General features: G+C 40.6%; 1 protein-coding gene across 2 annotated transcripts in view; it reads right to left on the bottom strand.

The window, feature by feature from the left end:
• LOC140202725 (contactin-1-like) overlaps positions 1-21013 on the bottom strand; it is a 525313-nt gene that overhangs the window by 368027 nt on the left and 136273 nt on the right. For both annotated transcript variants that reach the window (XM_072267960.1, XM_072267961.1), the window contains exons 3-4: positions 9413-9539; positions 8897-9069 (exon numbers count right to left, since the gene is read on the bottom strand). In XM_072267960.1, coding sequence (XP_072124061.1) covers positions 8897-9069; positions 9413-9539 — 300 coding nt within the window. The remainder of the gene's footprint in view (positions 1-8896; positions 9070-9412; positions 9540-21013) is intronic.

Genomic DNA, 21013 nt, shown 5'->3' on the forward strand with positions numbered 1-21013 from the left:
ATGGTAGCTCAGAAGTTCTGTAGCAAAAGGATTAAGTGACTAAAGGACTTTCTTCACCCAAAGATAATCTTTCAATGTGTCAACTCATTTTAAAATCTATTTGCATGGAATCCTTCCAAACCCTGGTTAGAGCTATGGACAACAAAAGCTAATCAACTATGGAAGGTTTGACAGACAATCCTCATCCTCTTCGTACACAATGTTCTTAATATGAATGCACAAAAGTAGGAGAAGCCTAGAAAGAATGATCTGGTTCCCTCAGCACAGATGCCAACAACCAGTGGCCAGAGAACATCATCTTTGGATCATGACCTAAGCCCACTGCAAACTACAATTGGTTCAAAAAGAACAGAGAGCTTTGAACGTGTAGCTCAAAAGCTGACTTGGGAGATGTGGGCTTCAATTTTGTTGGGCCAGAGTTTACTTGCATAGTGCTGGGACCAGTGTCTGGGTGACTTGAATGACTCAACACTGCCTGGCAAACACTGGAAAAACATTAAAAATCAAATAAAAGAAATAAAATAAAATAAAACATCTTCCCATGTTTCCTTTTTTTCCCAGCTAGGCAACCCCCCCCCCCCCATAGAAACAATGGACAGCCTGGCCTCACCTTATCAAGGAAGCAAATGCCCAGTGTAGATGCCAGATTCAGGGATGGAAGTATATTTACATTTTGTAGTAAGTCACTGGACATGATCCCGAATCCAGGGACAGAAATGTCCAAGGGCAGCTTGACTGTTAAAACTTTGGAATTCTATATCCATGACGATGTCCTGAATCAGTATCGACACCGATGCTGAGGTAAACTCTCCACTCTCCACTTTCCACAGGGTTCCAGTGATTCCAGTGTCCATTCATTCTACCCCATTAATCTCCCTCCCGGTGTATACTGTATCCATGTAAGCGTCAGAAATGCTTACCTGCCTACTCACCACCTCCCTGACCTCCAATCAGAACCCCAGCAGGTGAGGCAACACTTCATCTGCAAATTTGCTGAGGCCGTCTAGTGTATCTGGTGCTCCTGATGTGGCCTCCTCTACATTGCTGAGACCCAATGTAAATTGGACGACTGCTTTGTTGAGCACCTCCGCTTCATCTGCAAAAAGTACAATTTCCTGGTGGCCAACCATTTTAATTCCTATCCCCACTCCCATTCCAACATATCAGTCCATGACCTCCTCTGCTGCCACAATGAGACCACTCTCACTGTGGAAGAGCAACACCTCATATTCAGTCTGGGTAGCCTCCAACCTGATGGAATGAATATCGATTTCTCCTCCTGGTAATTTTTTCTTATAGTTTCCTTTTCTCCTCCGTCTTATTTCTTCTTCTATTTCCTACTCTGACCTCTCACCTGTTTTCCTCACCTGCCAATCACCTCCATCTGATGCCCCTCCTACTTCCCTTTCTCCCATGGTCCACTTTTCTCTCCTGTCAGATTCCTTCTTCTCCAATCCCTTACCTTTCTCACCCACTGGCTTCACTATCACCTTCTAGCATGACCTCCTTCCCTTCCCTCCACCTTTTTATTCTGGTGTCTTTCCCTCCTCATTTTCAGTCCCTAATGAAGGTCTCAGCCCAAAATATCACAAGACCATAAGAGGTAGGAGCAAAATTAGGCCATTTGGCCCAACAAGTTTGCTCCACAATTCAGTTATGGCTGATCCTTTTTTCTCCTCCTCAGTCCCACTCCCTGGCCTTCCTCAGTCCTACTCCCTGGCCTTCTCTCCATAACCTTTGATGCTGTGGTCAATCAGGAAGCTATCAACCTCTGCCTTAATTACACCCAAAGATCTGGCCTCCACAGCTGCCTGTGGTAACAAATTCCATAAATTCACCGCCCGCTAGCAACAGAAATTTCTCCACATTTCTGTGTTAAATGGACACCGCTCTATCCTGAGGCTGTGCCCTCTTGTCCTACACTCTCCCATCATGGAAATGTCCTTTCCACATCTACTCTCTATAGGCCTTTCAACATTCAGAACGTTTCAGTGATATTCCACCCCCCCATCCTTCTAAACTCCAGCGAGTACAGGCCCAGAACCAGCAAACGCTCCTCATATGATAAACCTTTCCTTCCCAGAATCATTCTTATGAATCTCTTATGAACCGTCTCCAATGCCAGCCCATCTTTTCTTAGATAAGTAGCGCAAAACTGTTCACAATACTCAAAATGAGATCTCACTAGTGCCTTGTAAAGCCTCAGCATCATATCTCTGCTCTTATATTCTAGACCTCTTGAAATGAATGCTAAAATTGCATTTGCCTTCCACACCACCGACTCAACTGCAAGTTAACTTTTAGGGTGTTCTTCACAAGGACTCCCAAGTTCCTTTGTATCTCATATTTTTTGGATTTTCTCGCCATTTAGAAAATAGTATACACATTTATTTCTTCTACCAAAGTGCACGACTGTGCATTTTCCAACACTGTATTTCATTTGCCACTTTCTTACCTATTTTCCTAAACTGTATAAGTCCTTCCACAGCCTTCCTGCTTCTTCAACACTACCTGCTCTTCCACCAATCTTCATATCATCTGCAAACTTGGCAATAAAGTCATCTAGTCCATCATCTAAATCATTGATATACGGCATAAAAAGAAGCAGTCCCAATGCCGAACCCTGCAGAACACCACCAGTCACTGGCAACCAACCAGAAAAGGATCCTTTTATTCCCATTCGCTGCCTCCTACCAATCAGCCAATGCTCTAACCATGCTAGCAACTTTCCTGTAATGCCTTGGGCTCTTAACTTAGTAAGTAGCCCCATGTGTGGCACCTTGTCAAAGGCCTTCTGAAAGTCCAAATATACCTTATCCACTATGTCTCCTTTATCTATTCTACTTGTAGTCTCAACAGGTTAATCAGGCAAGATTTTCCTTGAAGAAAACCATGCTGACCTTGTCATATCTTGTCCTGTGTCACCAAGTACTCCAACATCTTCCCAACCACTGAGGTCAAGCTAACTGGTCTATACTTTTATTTCTGCAGCCTCCCTCCTTTCTTAGAGAGTAGTTTGGCATTTGCAATTTTCCAGTCCTCCGGAACCATGCCAGAGTCCAATGATTTTTGAAAGATCATTACTACTACTTTCACAATCTCTACGACTACCTCTTTCAGAACACTACGGTGCCGTTCATCTAGTCCAGGTGACTTATGTACCTTTAGGTCTTTCAGCTTCTTGAGTACCTTCTCCCTTGTAAAAGTAACTGCATTCACTTCTCTTCCTTCACACCAGTCAACAAATGGCACACTGTCTGCCACAGTGAAGACTGATGCAAAATATCATTTAATTCATCTGCTATCTCTTTGTCCCCCATTATTATTTTTCCAACTTCATTTTCTAGCGGTCCTATATCCACTTTCATCTCTCTTTTATTTTTTATATACATGAAAAAGCTATTTCTACCCACCTTGATATTGTTTGCTAGCTTGCTTTCATATTTCATCCTTTCCTTGCTAATGGTTCTTTTAGTAGCTTTCTGTAGCTTTTTAAAAGCTTCCCAATTCTCTATCTTCCCGCTAATTTTTGCTTTGCTGTATGCCCTCTCTTTCGCTTTGACATTAGCTTTGACTTCCCTTGTCAGCCACAGTTGTACTATTTTGCCATTTCAGTATTTATTTGTTTTTGGAATATATCTATCCTACTTATTTTTCCCAGAAACTTGAGCCATTGCTGCTTTGCTGTCATCCTTGCCAGCATCTCCTTCCAATTTACTTTGGCCAACTTCTCTCTCATACCACTGTAATTTCCTTTACTCCACCAAAATACTGCTATGTCAGACTTTACCTTCTTCCTATCAAATTTCAAGTTGAACTCAATCTTATTGTGATCACTATCTCCTAAGGGTTCCTTTACCTTAAGCTCCCTAATCACCTCCACTTTATTACAGAACGCCCAATCCAGTGGTAGGCTCAATGACAAACTGCTCTAAAAAGCCATCTCATAGGCATTCAACAAATTCACTCTCTTGAGATCCATTACCAACCTGATTTTCCCAATCTACTTGCATGTTAAAATCTCCCGTGACTATCATAACATTGCCCTTTTGACGCACCTTTTCTATTTCCCATTGTAATCTGTAGTCCACATCGCAGCTACTGTTTGGAGGCCTGTATATAACTGCCATCAGCGTACCCTTACCCTTGCAGTTTCTTAACTCAACCAGCAAGTTAAGGAACCTTCCAACCCTATGTCACATATTTCTAATGATTTGATTCCATTCTTTACCAGCAGAGCCACACCCCCGCCCCTGCCTACCTTCATATCCTTCTGGTACAATGTATAATCCTGAACATTTAGCTCACAACTACAACCATCCTTCGGCCATAATTCAGTGATGGCCACAACATCATACCCGACAACCTGAAAAAGTGCAACAAGATCATCCACTTTATTTCTTATACTCTGTGCATTGAGACTTCGACTACTGTACTTGCTACCCTTTTTGATTCTGCATCCCTACTGCACTGTGTGACGCCAAGCAAAGCTATCGGACGATTGATGCTAATGAGAGAGATAAGAAAGACAACGGAGAAACATTCAAAATGCTAATAAGAGAGAAGAGAGGGATTAACAGAAAAGAAACACAATTCAGACTATTGACAGACCGATTGCTTTGAACCTGAACTGTTTGAAGTTTGATGGACAGGTGATACCCCAGCAGGGGGATAAAAACAGCAGGTTTGCTAAGGCATGCAACACACCACGAGACCAGGAGACCCTGGAAAGCAGTGTACCCCCACAAGTGGTGGGAGCTTGGAGGTCCGGTTCGCGGGAACCGACCAGAGGCTCACAGGGTGTAAAGGTACGATCGCTGGGAACCTGGGGTGTGTGTCCGCCCTTGCCTGGGTGAGGGGTTCACCGCAGAAAAGCGATCGTATCCGGAACGGAGGGGTCACAGTTGGTGACCACTGCGGGGATTGGAAGACATAAAAGGGTCTGCCCGAAACCAACTGCGAAGACATCAAAGGTCTGCCTGAACCAAATTGCATCTCTCTCTCTCTCTCCAACGGTACAACAACAGCGACTACTGCGAACTGCACTAAACTGAACTGAACTCTGTTTCACTTAAGACTGATCATTTTACCCCTAGACTGCGATAGAGCTTGGTTGATTCCTATTACCCTATTTCTGTGTATACGTGTGTATTATCACTGCTAACCTGTTACATTGATATCCTTACAATTAGAGTACTGTATTACTTATTTCTTTAATAAAACTTTATTAGTTCCTAGTAATCCAGACTCCAACGAGCGTTCCATTTCTGCTGGTTTGGCAACCCAGTTATGGGGTACGTAACAACTGATACTCTGCTAGCTGCAAATTTGTCCTATCATCTGTCTGACCTTCCTGACATTTTGACTGCACGCTATGTTTGCCTTTTTATCATCTGTCCTATTCTGAGGATGGATGGTAAAAATATATGAACTGTTTGTTCATTTCCGTAGAAGCTGCCTGACCTGCTGAGTTTCTCCAGCATTTTGTGTGTGTTACTAAGGGAAAAACTGTCTTCTTTTCCTAGGGAGATACAAGCCACTAAATCTCTGTCATCCTGGATGAGATAACGGAATCAGCAAGGAACAGCAGAGCATCTTCCACTGACTCCAGAAAAAGAGACAGATTCACTCCTCTTCGACCTGCAGCCTTCTGGATGAGTGCAAGCACAGAGCTTCTTGCAACTTGCCATTTTAATTCACCATCCGTCTTCTACTGTGCCCTCCTGCATTGCTATAACAAAGCCAATGCAAGCTTGAGAACCAAAATCTCATCTACCATCTGGGCCCTTGTAGACTTCTGAATTCAATAGCGAATTCTTCAACTTCTTTATCAGTTGTCCTATGATATCGGCTCAGATGGTTTGAAAATCTTCCTTCCTTTTATTCGTCTAGTTGCAGAGTACATTTCTGTAGTTTGCAATTCCTATATTCTTCTGACTACGTTCTCACTAACTGTCCCCATGCACTCATTAACCAGGTAATCTTGCTTACATCTTCTCTCTAAGGTTGCTTTGGTTTTAACCCATGAGAGAGATTCTTTCCACCCAACCTCCCTGCAGATTAAACAGCTTCTTTTCTCTCCTTCCCAGGGTCTTCAACCTGTAATGTTGCTTGCTTCTCATTCCACAGATACAGCCCAACCTGCCAAGTATCTCCAACATTTTCTTATTTTCATTTTATCACTGAACTACATCTCAGCTACATTCTAGTCTGCTCGATGGAGCCTTTGTAAGCCGTGTGTTGATATCAAATTTCATGTGCACAGCAGTGTCAAGGATAATAAATAAACTGAACAGATCATGGAGACATGCTTTGTCTTCGACACGCTTGGAGTTCATAAAAGAGTTCATCAAGTTCCCTTCTCCTTCCGGAACCAAACAATGAGTGATGGCTACTGTACGGTAATCCATCGATGACCATCTCTTAGTACACATTATGCAACGTGATCAGAATCTGGGGTCTGTTACTTATGTGCAGAGAAAAAATATCAATGGAGTCACTGTACACGCTGGCAACTTACAGTGCCGGAGCTATGAATCAGAGATGAAAACAAGCCCACACATTAAGAAAGATCCCTCGGTGAGTAGAAAGCTCAATCGATTCACTGTGCAATCCATCAGCTGCATGTACACTTGCCATGCTCTCACAATCGATCTAATATGATTCAGGGCACTATATAGAACTGTTAGGCTAACCTGACAGATTTACAGGGACAAATGAGAAACCAGTTAGAGTCAAATTTGTGAGTACATTCAAAATCTATCTTCCATCTTTATTTCGTGCACTGAGACACCCAGAGAAAGGGTACTATCACAGCAGAGTAAAGGGAACAACTGTTGATTAGGATCTCACCAGGTATGGCTTGTAAAATCTGACAATACATGGTTCCAGACTACATGTTCATAGTTGAACATAAATCTTAACCTCATTAAAATAATATGCAAATTAAGCACAGTGCCTCCAAAATTATGCCGCACCAGTTCCTGTGTGTAAGAATTATTTCATGTCATCTGGTAACCCTGTTCCCAAGCAATAGGCAGAATCTTTAGCAACAGTAGAACATTAAAATTATTTTATTTCAGACTGACTTAAAGATAAACTGGTAAATAGGTGCCCCCAAGATAGAACTGTCAAACATTAAAGGACATGCATTTAAGATCAGAGAGTGAATGTTTAAATTAGATGTGCAAACAAGTTTCTTTTTTAAACAGACAGAGTAGGAGATGACTGGAATAGGCTACCAGATATGATAATGGAATTTAAGAGGCTGTTAAGTCATGTATAATCAGAGAATGGGAGGATATGGATCATGTGCAAGCAGAGAGATTTAGTTTAATTTGGCATCTTGTTTGGCATAAAGATTGTGGGCTGGGGGGTCTGTTTCATATACTGTACTATTCTATTTTCTATGTTTTGTATCTCCGACAAAATATCCTCAATTTAGTTTAAACTGATCGAGCCGCTTTAATACCGTTTCACTGAAAAGAAACTGGAATAACAGTGGCAAAGCTACGCATCGGATTCAGTCAACCTTCTTGGGGAGATGCGTAATCACCAAATAGATAAAAGAACAAAAGACTCCATGCTATTCTTGTTGGAAAAAGGTGAAGTATTATGGAACATGGATGCTTGAAAAAGAGGAGGCTGACAGTACAGCACAGCACAGGCCCTTCAATTCACAAAGTTGTGCTGACCTATATAACCTACTCCACAATCAATCTAACCCTTCCCTCCTACTCGGCCCATAACCCCTCCATTTTTCTTACATCCATGTTCCTAGCTAAGAGATTCTTTTTTAATGTCCTTATTGTATCAGCCTCTACCACCGCTCCCAGATTATCCCTATTATCCTTCTTGAACAACAGAACCATTGCCACCCTCTAGTACCATTCCTGTGGCCATGAAGGATGCAAACATCATTGTCAATGCTCCAGTAATCTCTTCCCTCACTTCCCATAGTAACCTCGGTATATCCCTTCTAGCTCTGGGGACTTCACTATCCTACTTTTTTCTCATAAGATCCATCAGTGCCTCTTTATTAATCTCAATATGGCCCAGCACATTAGTCTGTTCTATTCATAAAAAACTTATAACTCTGCTAATGATAAGTGAGTTATGGTCACTCTCAGAAATGCTCGGCCACTAACAGTCTGTTTCCTAACCAAGTCCCTGGTACTAGATCCAGTACGACCTTTCCTCTAGTCAGCCTATTCACACACTGTATCAGGAACACTGCTTCCGAGGCACCCTTAAAACAATTATACCTCCTTTTTCCTTGTAATTATACCTCCTTTTACATTAAGGAGGTGTGAATAGAGAAGATGAGGCCACTCATGATAACGACCCTGTTTTTGCACCTTGCCAAAACCTGCACACTTATCAGCTCCTCAGTGTGCTGGTGGTGATTGTCTGTACACATTGCATCTACCTTTACAACAACTGCTCCTCATCTGACCTAACACTATAGTTTCTTTTCTGGTTGAGATATTGTCACTGTTCATCAGGCGCATAATACAGCAAGACACTTCATCATAAAGGTACCCACAAGGAGCAATGAGTTGAATGATCACCTCGTTCCAGTTTTATTGGTTGACAGATAAAGCAGTACTCCAGAAATGTCTGTTTGCTTTGCAGGAGTGATATGGGATATTTTACACCCACCAGTCTATAGAGGCCTTCACTTAATATCCCTGCCTGTATCTCTGCGTTACAGCAACCCATCAGGACTGACCAGATTACGAGCTCAAATTCAGAAAGGAGTTGGTCTTGAACACACAACCTTCTCACTTAATAAAATAACAAACGCTGTACTTAATATACAAGAGAAAATGTGGCAGATATGAATGAGCAAATTAATCTACATAGCAAGAATTTTGGTTTGGAAATCAATACGTACACCCAAACTGCAACTCGGCTTCTTTGCTAATGATGGTTCCGTATTTGTTTGTTGCTAGGCACTGGTATTTGCCACGGTCTTTCACCTTTTCCGGGTTGTTGATAAGCAGGTTGCCACCGACCATACTGTAACGGCTGCCATCCACATTAATGTCTCGGTTGTTTACCTTCCATCTACAACACAAATGAAGCACATTTGCAAATGTGAAATAAACAAGAAGAAAGCACCATGCAAGAAGGGGAGGCAGCGACCACAAGACATTCCTGCAGTTATAATGCACGTAATGAAAGCTGAGCCAGTGTGCATGGTGCACATCTTATAGAAAAGCAGTGTCTGAGCCAATACCATTCCATCACTCACCTGATAACCAAACGAGGCCATAGCAGATTCGGAAAGGTAAAAGGAAACATAAATTGAAGTATGTTTGATATAGTTCTGAATATCAACCCAAAACCTACATAGCTACGTTCCTTTGGGCAGTTAACACCAGACAGTTAAGCATACGGTTGCTTTTACCTGTAGACCGGGGAAGGAATTGCTCGAGCTCGGCAGTTTAGTGACACTTTTGCTTCTTCAGATTCTTCTGGGTAGATGGTTGGCATTGGCTGCTCTTCAAACACTGGCCCATACTCCCTGCTGTCTTCTGTAATTACAACACATAGCTATTATAGCCAAGAGACAGCAACCAGGAAGAAATAATGTGGCAAGTCTCACAATTCAAAGAAGCATATGGTTTATATTACTGCTGGTTTGATCTGGTCCATCCATTGGGAGGATATCACCACCTACCTTCTTATTGTCTCCTTTCCCAATACTGATAAAGCAACGCACTTCCTTAATTGCCTTTCTTTGTAATTTCAGTGTCTTTTTACCATTTGAAATGCTTATCATCATGCCACTCCATGCCGACTTGTTTCCATAGCAACACATGCATCAAGGGAGTAGCAAGTGGCTGACGTTTCTCATTGCTTTCCACCGGTATACCCTCCGTATTGTTAACACAGCAATTCCTACTGAATTCACACAATCACTCTGGACATAAAAATACCCCATTTCTCATGAATAATTTTCTGTAACATTTTTTTACCCTTTGCTCAATAAACATTCACCTCACATTCCTTCAGGCAGAACCAGTCAAATCGTGGCAAATTTCTGCAAAAGTCATTAGTGAGACTCTGAATGTCCTTAACATGCCTAACCAGTATGAAGCATGATGATACTGAGCTGATGACTTTTATTCTGAATCTGTAAATAGGTTCTTAGCAAACAAGTTACCCAATCTTACTGTTTGTGCACATATTACCCACTAGGCAAATGATGCTCTAGCAGGGAAGCTTTGGAGAGATCAAGCGCCGGAGTGGAACAATGCTGACAGATGCTGTGATACCATGGAGCAGACATGACGGGTGCATATCAATTTTCGACTCACTGAAGGCAGCATTTTTCATGTTTTTTCAATGCTATACTCTTAATCTCCATTATACAAAGAAACTTAATCATTTAATTGAATGTAGCATTAGCAGTATTCAGCATTAGCAAGTTTTGATCAGAATGCAATCATATGCAACCTTCTCAAGCCATGAAATGAGTACATGCTTATTCTACTGTTTTCATATTAGTGAGCCTGACTCACACAACAAAGACAAAATGCTATCAGCATTTGAACTTAGAATCTAAGCTCAATGGAATTTAAGTTTCATTTCTCATGCTGATCTGATCTTCCAAAGGTCCTTCACTTCCACATCCACATTTCAGGCCGATCCACTTCCTGAGTTGACTTGGTTCACTGAGATTCCTAAAGGGCAGAATTTCCAAGAAAACGCAATCTCTGCACCCTACCCCAGAAAGGCTGGAAGCCACAGAGGTCACTCCAAACTCAGCTTGACAACATTTAGCGTTTAGCGGGCACAGCAAAGTTATCGTTCGGAGATGACCTGACAGAATGAAAGTAGCAAGTGAAGCAAACATCATGATGGTTTGGGGAAAAGTAGCTCAAACTCTGCTACAGGAATAACTCCTGCTGGAAATTGAAACATTCTGTGCGAGGAACACTACAGAAACACTTGGTTTCCTTGTATGAACTCTTCCTACTAATACTGAAATGTCCTGCCAACATTCATTAACCTAATGGAAAAAACTACGCAAAATCTACTTTAAGTTTTTGAACAGTCCAAACATTTCCTCATCCTACAGCGATATTCAGTGCTGACATCACCATAAAGTACTTAAATATGGCACCTGATTTTGAAGCACAAAATGATAAAATTTATTTACTTTTTATTATACCAGTTTTAGAATAAGACTAAAAAGGAGAATATCTCATTCATGTCAATTATTAACCAGTTAATTGTCAAAATATTATTTTCAGCTTTAACGGAACTTTATCTAGAAGTCTCTGAATGGTCACCTCTGAGGTACGAAAGAGTCTTCAAAAGTGTACAAAGTCAGTCCTGAGGCAGCTGAGGGGTTTGTGATCAGTATTCTTCAGTTCAGAAGCTAAATGAGGATTTCAGAGATGTAATAAGATGCTCCAATTGACATTAAACAAATCTGGCTTAATATTAATCCTGATTAAAAAGAACAGGTTAACGGTTACATTGTAATCCTGGGCAGAGATCACACCAGAGCATTAATCAACTCTTGCTGTCATCAGCAATCATCTCTGAGCCTTTATGTGTTCAAATTTGAGATTCATATATCTTATAGTTTCTTTATTAAGCAAAATTCTACAACAAAGAGATTTTGTTTGCATCGCATCTGAATGCACCACCAACAGTTAGTGAGTGGGTGTTCATACTGGACAGCTCATAAAATTTTTACTGCAGATTCATACATTAAAATCCTCTCCCTGAGAATTCTAATGCCTTTGATCACTTATCCTTTGTTTATATCCTCTGAAGGACCTATGACTCTTGTTTAAATCTACTTTTTTTTGCTGGGCTTATTGAATATTCTGTTACTTACCCAGAGCATAAAAAGATCAGTCCAGTCAATGTTCCTGACTCAGAAGCTTGCCCCACCATCAGTAACGAGTCTGTAGTGACCAAAGCTTCACTACAGAGTTGGCTAATACAAAGAGCTCGCTCTAGACTACACCAAAAAAAACAACATTGAGAAAGATGTTCCTATATTCTGCTCGAAACAGCACCAGAAAATTCTGCCAAATTATTTGAAACACAATAATTCTCTTCTGACCTGAGAATGACCTAGCCCAAGCCTCATTCCTTGTAGTAAGCAGAAGGGAGAGCTTTCTGTATACCAGCAGCAACTGGGGATTAACGTGAAAAAGAGCCACCAAAGACTCTTCGACTTAATACTAAAGCTCCTGAGATCAACTCTGGATTGAAGAAATTAATAATGTATTTTCAGATTATAACAGAAAAGTCTCAAATGGGACGATGAAATACGAAACTCCCTTAAAGGCTCATATTTCATTCCAATAGATTTATAGGCTAAAATTATGCCCTACAATATTAATGCACAGACCTCTTTTTAATATTTTCTGAATTAAGATATTTTTCACTGCTTCAACAGAAAAATGTAGGTTAATATGTTATTACAGATGCTGCTCTGAGGAGATTTACTCAAACACATTGAGTGAAGAAATCGTTATTTTTAGAACATTGTAGAGTTTCTGAATGGGATTTTGTGTCAACTGCACGGATATATTTATGCATGAATTGATTTTGAAGTAACAAGTGAGGAAGAGAGATTGACACCTAATCTTTTGACCTGGCAATTGCAGTCAGGAGGTGAACTATGCAATCTGATTTAATGTCCTCTGCTTTTTCCTATCCAACCTGTGAAGTTTATTCTGAATTCATGTGCATGGTTGCAAATCTCTCCAAGATACAACAAAGTAAAAGAGAGTGCTTTTTACAGGTGTAGGAAATGGAAGCTTTCTCTACTTTTGTAGTGGGTGGCAAAGGGAAGTAGGGAAGGTCAAGAGTGAAGAAAGCAGAGGCCAGCACAGAGATCTGTCATATCAACAATTCCTCCTGGCATCCAATATTGCTCCAAGACACACTGTACACACATAGTGGTAATCTTCTTTGAGGCTTAGTTCAATGCACCAGGATCAAGTTATGTTCAAACTTGTATACAGAGTTCGACCACAGTTTTAATAAGATATGCATTATGACCAGCATTTAATTTTATTGCAAACACGGGTGCGAAAACAAGATTCCGGAAAAAAAGTAATTGGTTAACTTCACACATATGGATATGAAGGAACAGTCCACCGAACAGTGCATCATTTTCTTCCCATGTAACATCATGTTTCTGTTGGTACAAATCAGATGTGTGGCTGTGTCAAAATCTTGCCTTCAGTAGGTTGGATGAATCCAGGGTGAAGAAAAATTCAGTAAACCACCTTAATCGATTCACAGAAAAGCAGACCAAGTAGCGATACGTAGTGCATGCTTCTCAAAAACAGAATGGAACTGAGATTAAGTAGCTGGATTAGAAAGCAAAATTCTAATAGACTCCTTCCATCAGAAAGAGCCCACTAAATACCTAGTACCATACCACCAAATATCAATCCTTTGACCAAATATAATGCCATGGCTTGCATTGGTCCACGTCACTCATGTCCACCACTTTGCACGTGAAAAACTAGCCCAACTGTTCACAAGTTGGCATCTGTGATCTGCATACTGATAACAATCAAAATTACTACAAAGGCAGGAATATATCACATGCATTGTTGCAGAAACTCTTTTTTAGCAATACTCTCAGAATGTGTTCAGAAGCTAACAATGAAAACTTCTAAACACAAGAAAGGCAGGCCCCAAGTCTGGCAGTAGCAAGACCACCACAATCCTATCCCAGATGACAGGAGTAAACTGCTTCAGAGGTCTACTCACAACTGAGTGATTTCTCCCTGTAAGTACCGAAAACTGTTATTGTACCAACCCTCAGATCAGTAGCTTCCTAACTAATTGCTAACCTGTATGGTTTGTTCAGACTGTCACTTGACAGATATCTGAGTTCTTAATGGTTTAACTCTCTTATTAGGTTTTGAAATCTCCAAACACTGAGACTCAACATCAGTTTACAAAGTAGTTTGAAGGCACATCAGAAAGAAGTGCTGCCTCTCTGTCCCAAGCATCAACAAGTGATTGGCTTCCATTTGGTGCAAAATAGCATCCATCAGGTTGTCTAAAGTCTTCCAAACTGAGTTAGCATCTATTTCATATATTATGCTGCAGATTAAGATATATCTGCATTTACTGGCCAAACAAGTGAGGTCCCTGATTATTAGGTTCAAACTCCACTATCAAATAATAAGCTTTACCTGTTACTGGATCACAAACAAGAGAAAATCTGTACATGCTGCAAATCAAATCAACACACACAAAATGCTGGAGGAATTCAGCAGGCCAGGCAGCAACTATGGAAAAGAATAAACAGTCGATGTTTCAGGCAGTGGCCCTTCATGTTGTGGGTGTTGCTTTGATTTGCAGCATCTACAGATCTTCTCATGTTTGTGATATAACTACTACACTGTGAAGTCTCTTGCAGGGATGCCTACCCTGAAGAATTTTAAACCTTCCCTTCGATGGGAGTTCAGTGAAACCCTCTCTCACTGCTCCCCCGCTGTGATCTCTGCTGCCCTCCAACTCTTCTACCATGTGCTCACCCAGACCCGCTACCACAGCAGGAGTGTGGGCCTCAGCCGAAATGTGGACTGTTTACTCCTTTCTGTAGATGCTACATGGCCTGCTGAGTTCCTCCAGCATTTTGTGCATGTTGCCAGCTACTGGGGGCTTGACCTCCCGGAAATCTACTTCTGACTGAAGTTCCAGAGGCCCAGATCACTTTTCAAGCCATTGGTCATCAACCACACACCAATAATCACTGACTACGCAACACAAACCATTTACTATCAACCAGGAACCAGCAAATCTTGTTAAGTTTGGTAACTTGAAAACAAAAAAAAAATTGAAAGCAAAACGGGAAGCTGGAAGATAAACATTTGTACTTCATTTTTACTGTAAGCGAGAGGTGCACATATATGACATGGTAGCCTGTTGACATACGCCATTCACATACTTCATACATATAATCATAATGAATAATGTAAATAAAGAATGCTCAAACACTGTATTTACAATATTACTCAAATATTGAAATATTAAATACACAACACTCCTCTCTGCTTAGCTATGAACCCCTATTCAATACAGAATGCATCTCAATTCAAAATATTTTAACTTATTGCTCACTCAGCATATATACAGTTTACTATATAATACAACTACTATATACACATCCACGCATAATAAATTTTAAATTGCCCCTTTCAAGCAAAAAGAATTAATTGCTGTGGAGGCTTTCTTGATCTTGCGGCATAACATGGTTCCCAGCAAAGGGGATCACTCTGCTTGGCAGAGAAACTTGTGGCTGGGAAACGATCTCAGGTCTGCACCTCCCCCATGGTGGCTGTAGGGGTTAACTCTGAGAGTGCAGGAATTGGCTCTGTCAGCTCTGGACACCTTTCTTCTGAACGTGTCATCATCCTGAACAGTGCATGGCAAGCTTCCCTGGACGATGTGGATCATAATGTGTGAGTACAGTGTCTGACGTTGCTATTTCCATTACCTTTTGAAAAGTCACCTCACACTGCTTTGTCCACTGCCATTTCTTCTCGATCTGTAGTAAGGAGTTCACAAGGTGGAGTACAGGTTTGGCAGGAACCTGTTATAGTAATTGACAAATCCTAAAAAGGACAGAAACTGTGACATGCCCCTTGGCCTTGGGGCATCCAACAGTGCTTGCATTTTCTCACCACACTTGTGTAATCCTTGCGTGTCAATGGTGTGGCCACAGTACATGAAACTTGGTTTAAAGAATTCACAATTGTTTCATCATGCAATGAGCCCATAATCTTCAAATCTTTTCAACACTGTCCTGAGATTTTGAAAATGTTCTTTGTCATCCTTTCTGGTAACAATGATGTCATCCAGGTAACACTGAGTGTCTGGACAGCATTGTAGCACCTGGTCCTCAGCTTTCTGCCAGTGTGCAGGTGCAGATGTTACTGCAAAAATAAGCCTATTATAGCAAGAAAGCCCTTTGTAGTGTTTATGGTGAGAAACTCCTTGGACTCTTGGTACTGATCTACTTTCAATACTGGATTGATGGTTACCTTAAGATCACCACAGATCCCGAAAAACCCATTCTACTTTGCTAGTGTGAACACACACGTTGCCCATGGGCTCCACGCAATCTTTGAAAGAATTTGTGCAGTTTCCAAGTGATCTAGCTCACTGGCTACTTTATCATGGATGGTATCAGGAATGGAACAGTCTTCGTAAACTTGGATGTAGCATTTTCATTTGATACGATTTTACCCTTGTTATGTTTGAGTTTTCCAATGCCATCCTTGAATACTGTTGTGGCATCATCTGGTACTTTCCTTAATTCAATTTCTGCTTACTCTTTTGGAGGGGATGTGACATGCAAATGGTGGACGAATTTCCAATCAAGTTGTAGTTGCCTCAGCCACTCAAGTCCCCACAATGCTGGCCTCTTGCTTTTACCACAAACAAGCCCTATGTAGCTTATTGTTTGTTGCATTTCACTGTTACGAATGTTATTCCCACAAGAGTTAACTTTTCTCCAGTATGTTCTTAGTTGGATATCTGCAGGCTTCAAGTCAGTAATCTTTGAAACTCATTTTGTGGAATGACTGAAACAGTTGAGCCAGAATCCAATTCCACTTTAATTAATCTGCCATTCACTTCCAATGTAAGCCATGTTGCTTGTCTATTATTAATTTTCAGATTGTAAATTATAAGGCTACCCAGTCCTGTGTCACTCTTATCAGCATCAGATTTTTCATCAACAGCATGCAGATTAGTACTCTTTTTGAAACTGCAACCTGAATTTTATCTTTTTCTCTTCCTTGTACAGTCCATTTATTTTTGTCCGCCGAACATATTCTTTGTATGTTTCCTACTTTGTTTCATTTTCTGCATGATTTGCCTTTAAATCTGCGTTGATCTGTATATGTGAGCCCCTGCCACAACTGTTATACAATTTGTTTAGCCAAGAAGTTTCTGTTCAGACGTTGCAATTTTGTTCACGTTCATTGCTGACTGCAATTCAATTGCGTCACTGTCTGCTGTATCCATTAATACCATAATTTCCACTGCACTTTTAAAAGTGAGTTGTGCCTCAGTTAACAGTACTTTTCAATTGCTTTCTTTTAAAATTCCACAAACTAAACAAATTCTCAGTGCATCATTAAGCCCAGCATTGAACTGACAATGCTCAGACAATCTCTTCAATTCTGCCATGTACACTAAAATAGATTCCCCTTCTTTATGCATCAAAGTTGCTGGTGAATGCAGCAGGCCAGGCAGCATCTCTAGGAAGAGGTGCAGTCGACATTTCAGGCCGAGACCCTTCGTCAGGACTAACTGAAGGAAGAGTTAGTAAGAGATTTGAAAGTGGGAGGGGGAGGGGGAGATCAAAAATGATAGGAGAAGACAGGAGGGGGAGGGATGGGTCTCGGCCTGAAACGTCGACTGCACCTCTTCCTAGAGATGCTGCCTGGCCTGCTGCGTTCACCAGCGACTTTGATGTGTGTTGCTTGAATTTCCAGCATCTGCAGAATTCCTGTTGTCCCCTTCTTTATGATTTTGTTTACAAAACCTAAAGCGATCTGCAAACAACAATGCTTTTGATGCTAAGTATTCCTACATTATTTTCACAATTCCAGGAAAGCTCATTTCGGCTGGTTTGGTTGGAACAGTTAAACTTCGAAGCAAACTGTATGTCTTTAAACTGGCACATACTTCTCATTGGATATTTCATTTGTTTCAAAGTACTGGTCAATCTGCTCAGTATACAAAATCCAGTTATCTGTTGTGTAATCAAATCTGTCAATCTTCCCGATGTAAGCAGCCAATTCTGCTCTCTCTCTTTTTTATTATTACCCAGTACTCATTGTTTATGAACCTGTGAATTCTTCCATTTTCTGCCTTTTTAAAAAATTCAGCCATATTTCCTTTCACAAAGAAAACGTGGTGCTCTGAAGGAAAAAAAATGTGCTACACTTTTTTAAAAAGTTGACCATTTCTCACTGCATTTTTTTTTACTTGAATAACTCGCTGCGCTTCAACAGGTAGGTAGTCATCTTGGGCTCATTTTAAAAATACTTCATCACCACTGCTATTTTTGGAACACCAAAACATAAAAACTAATTGAAAGTAAAACAAGGAGCCAGAAGATGACTGTGTGTACTTATTATTTATTTCAGTGATGCTTGCATTTATATGACATGGTGGAATGATGACATATGCCATTCACATAGTTTGTACATATAACCATAACAAATTATATCAATAACAAAGAATGCTTAATCAAACAACATATTTACAATATTACTCAAATATTACTAAAATTAATTAAATACACAACATCTATTTGCCAAGACAAAATAGTGGTTCTGAAACCACATTGGACTGCGAAGTTTAGAACATGCATGTGTGCCACAATAGTGTAGCAGATCAATTGCAGCTCAGGGCATTCTGGAGTTCAGAGTTCAAATCCAGCACCATCTGTAAACAGTTCGTATGTTCTTCCTGTGACTGGATGCGTTTCCTCAGAGTGCTCTGGTTTCTTCCCACAATCCAAAGACAAACTGGTCCGTTGGTTAATTGGTCAGTTTTCTTTTATCGTTTTTCAAAACGTCTATTGTATTTCTTTTTTTCTGTAAATACCTGAAATAAATGTTACCATCTACTACCTTTACTCTCAAGGTAGACCACGGTAGCATACACTTAGTTCAATAATAAATGTACTTTGACCTGACTTTAACTCTGATATAGGGAGAATTGAAAACATTACATCAGCGTTTGGCTAGTATAAATACGTGCTTGATGGATACCATCAACTGGAAGGGCCCAACAGCCTGCTTTTGTGCATCAGAATTGAAACATATACTGTTTTTCTCTCTAAAGTGTCTGCCTGACCTGAGCTTATATATATATTCAGTGGTACACAACTCTAAGAGTATCATTATCGATAAACTGTACTTATTTGCTACAGAAATGACCTTATATTTTATATCTCGACATTGCAAAAGTCAACACTTTGGGATAACAGTGTCACACAAGGATTAAAAAAATATTGATATAATATTCCAGTCAAACACCAATTAACTACTGATTTATACTAATGATGAGGCACATCTCAGATTCACAGCTCCTGGGGTAAAACTATACAAGTATTTATGAACTACTGTTAAACATTGAAACCAATGTTAATATCAAACCATATCACAGAGTACGCTTCCTGGTGATGTTGTCCTGAGGGAAAAGAAATCTGGAAATGTCTTTCCTGTTGAGATGAGTAGAGATTTGAAGACTGAGATTGGAAGATTTTGTTCAATAACAGGCATCAAGACAGGTGGAGACAACAAGATAAATGAGATGCACCAAACAATCTGCTGGAGGAATCAACACGTTGAACAACATCTGTAGGGAGAAAGAAATTGTTGACAGTTCGGGTCAAAGCCCTGTGTCAGGACATGCTTTTCTGAGTTAAACAAAGTGCAAGTCAGCCATGACTTGACTAAGTGGAGGAGCACAGGGAAGGAGCATCGCTGCTTTTTAAGCAACTGTAGTACTTCCAAACAATTCTGCATTTACTTTCCAGCACAATTTACTGGAGCATCAAATTGCAATATTTCATTTGTGTGAAGCACCTTGCTAATAGAAAATGAACATTTCTCTCAAAGAATGTTCTCCCAAAAGATAAAGAGTCCGAGAGTTGAACACATCCTCAGAGGATAGCACATATTCAATGACGGTGTTATGAACTTATGATTTTGTACCATGAATGTAATCTCAACTATGAAACAATCCAACTCAAGTCAGGTGAGATGCAAGTGGTTGAGAATCATTAATCTCAGGACTAACATGAGCAGTACAAGAGAGATCTCATTCCCACGGCCTGCATCTCTATTGATATGGTATAAATCAAACAATGCCACATACTTCAATGATGTCTGATTTATGTGCACTTCAAAGTGTTAAATCCAAGGCTTGTGTTTAAAAAAATAACAAAAGTACAGGGCTCAGAAAGAAATGAGGCAAGTTCAAGAGAATGATGCTTCAAGTAGGCTTCAATTAAACCGATGCTTCAGAAGAATGTGGTAACCTACCTCAATGACTATCATTCATTTGCACTTACATTCACTGTGATGAAGTACTTTGAGAGGCTGGTAATGAAACACATCAATTTTTGGCTGAGAAATGACTTGGATTCACTCCAATTTGCCTGCTGTCACAACAAGCCAACAGCAGATGCCATTTCATTGGCTCTTTACTCAACCCTGGAACATCTGGATAGTGAAGGTGCCTGCATCAGGATTTTTTTATTAACTACAGCTCAATATTCAGTACTATCAGCCCCTCAAAACTAATCAATAAGATTCAAGACCTTGGCCTCAATACCTCCTTGTGAAATTGGATCCTCGAATTCCTCGCTTGCTGATCCCAGTCAGTTCAGATTGGCAATAACAACTCCTCCACGAACTCCATCAACACAGGTGCACCACAAGGCTGTGTGCTTTGTCCCCGGTCTACTCCCATTATAATTATGATAGTGAGGCTAAGCACAGCTCCAATGCCATATTTAACTTTGCTGACACCACCATTGTCATTGGCTGAATCAAAGGTGATCTAACAGCAGATAGGAGAGTTTGAAAATCTGGCTGACTGGAGTGTCAGCAACTTTAAATTCCCCAGTGTTATAAGTTCAGGTGATCTGTCCTGGGTACACGACATAAGTGCCATTACAAAGAAAGCAGAGCATCGCTTCTACTAGTTTGAGAAGATTTGACATGTCACCTAATTCTTTGACAAACTTCTATAGATATGTGGTGGATAGTACATTAACTGGTTGCATCATGGTCTGGTATGGAATCACTAATACCCTGGTTCAGGAAAGCCTACAAAAAGTAGTGGATATATCCCAGTCCTTCACGGGTAAAGCCCTCCACACCACTGAACACATCTACATGGAGCACTGTTGCAGGAAAGCAGCATCCTTCATCAAGGACCCCACCATCCAGGCCATGCTCTCTTCTTGCTGCTGCCATCA

The sequence above is a fragment of the Mobula birostris genome, chromosome 9 (genome assembly GCF_030028105.1).
Source record: "Mobula birostris isolate sMobBir1 chromosome 9, sMobBir1.hap1, whole genome shotgun sequence".
Classification (NCBI taxonomy): Eukaryota; Metazoa; Chordata; class Chondrichthyes; order Myliobatiformes; family Myliobatidae; genus Mobula; species Mobula birostris.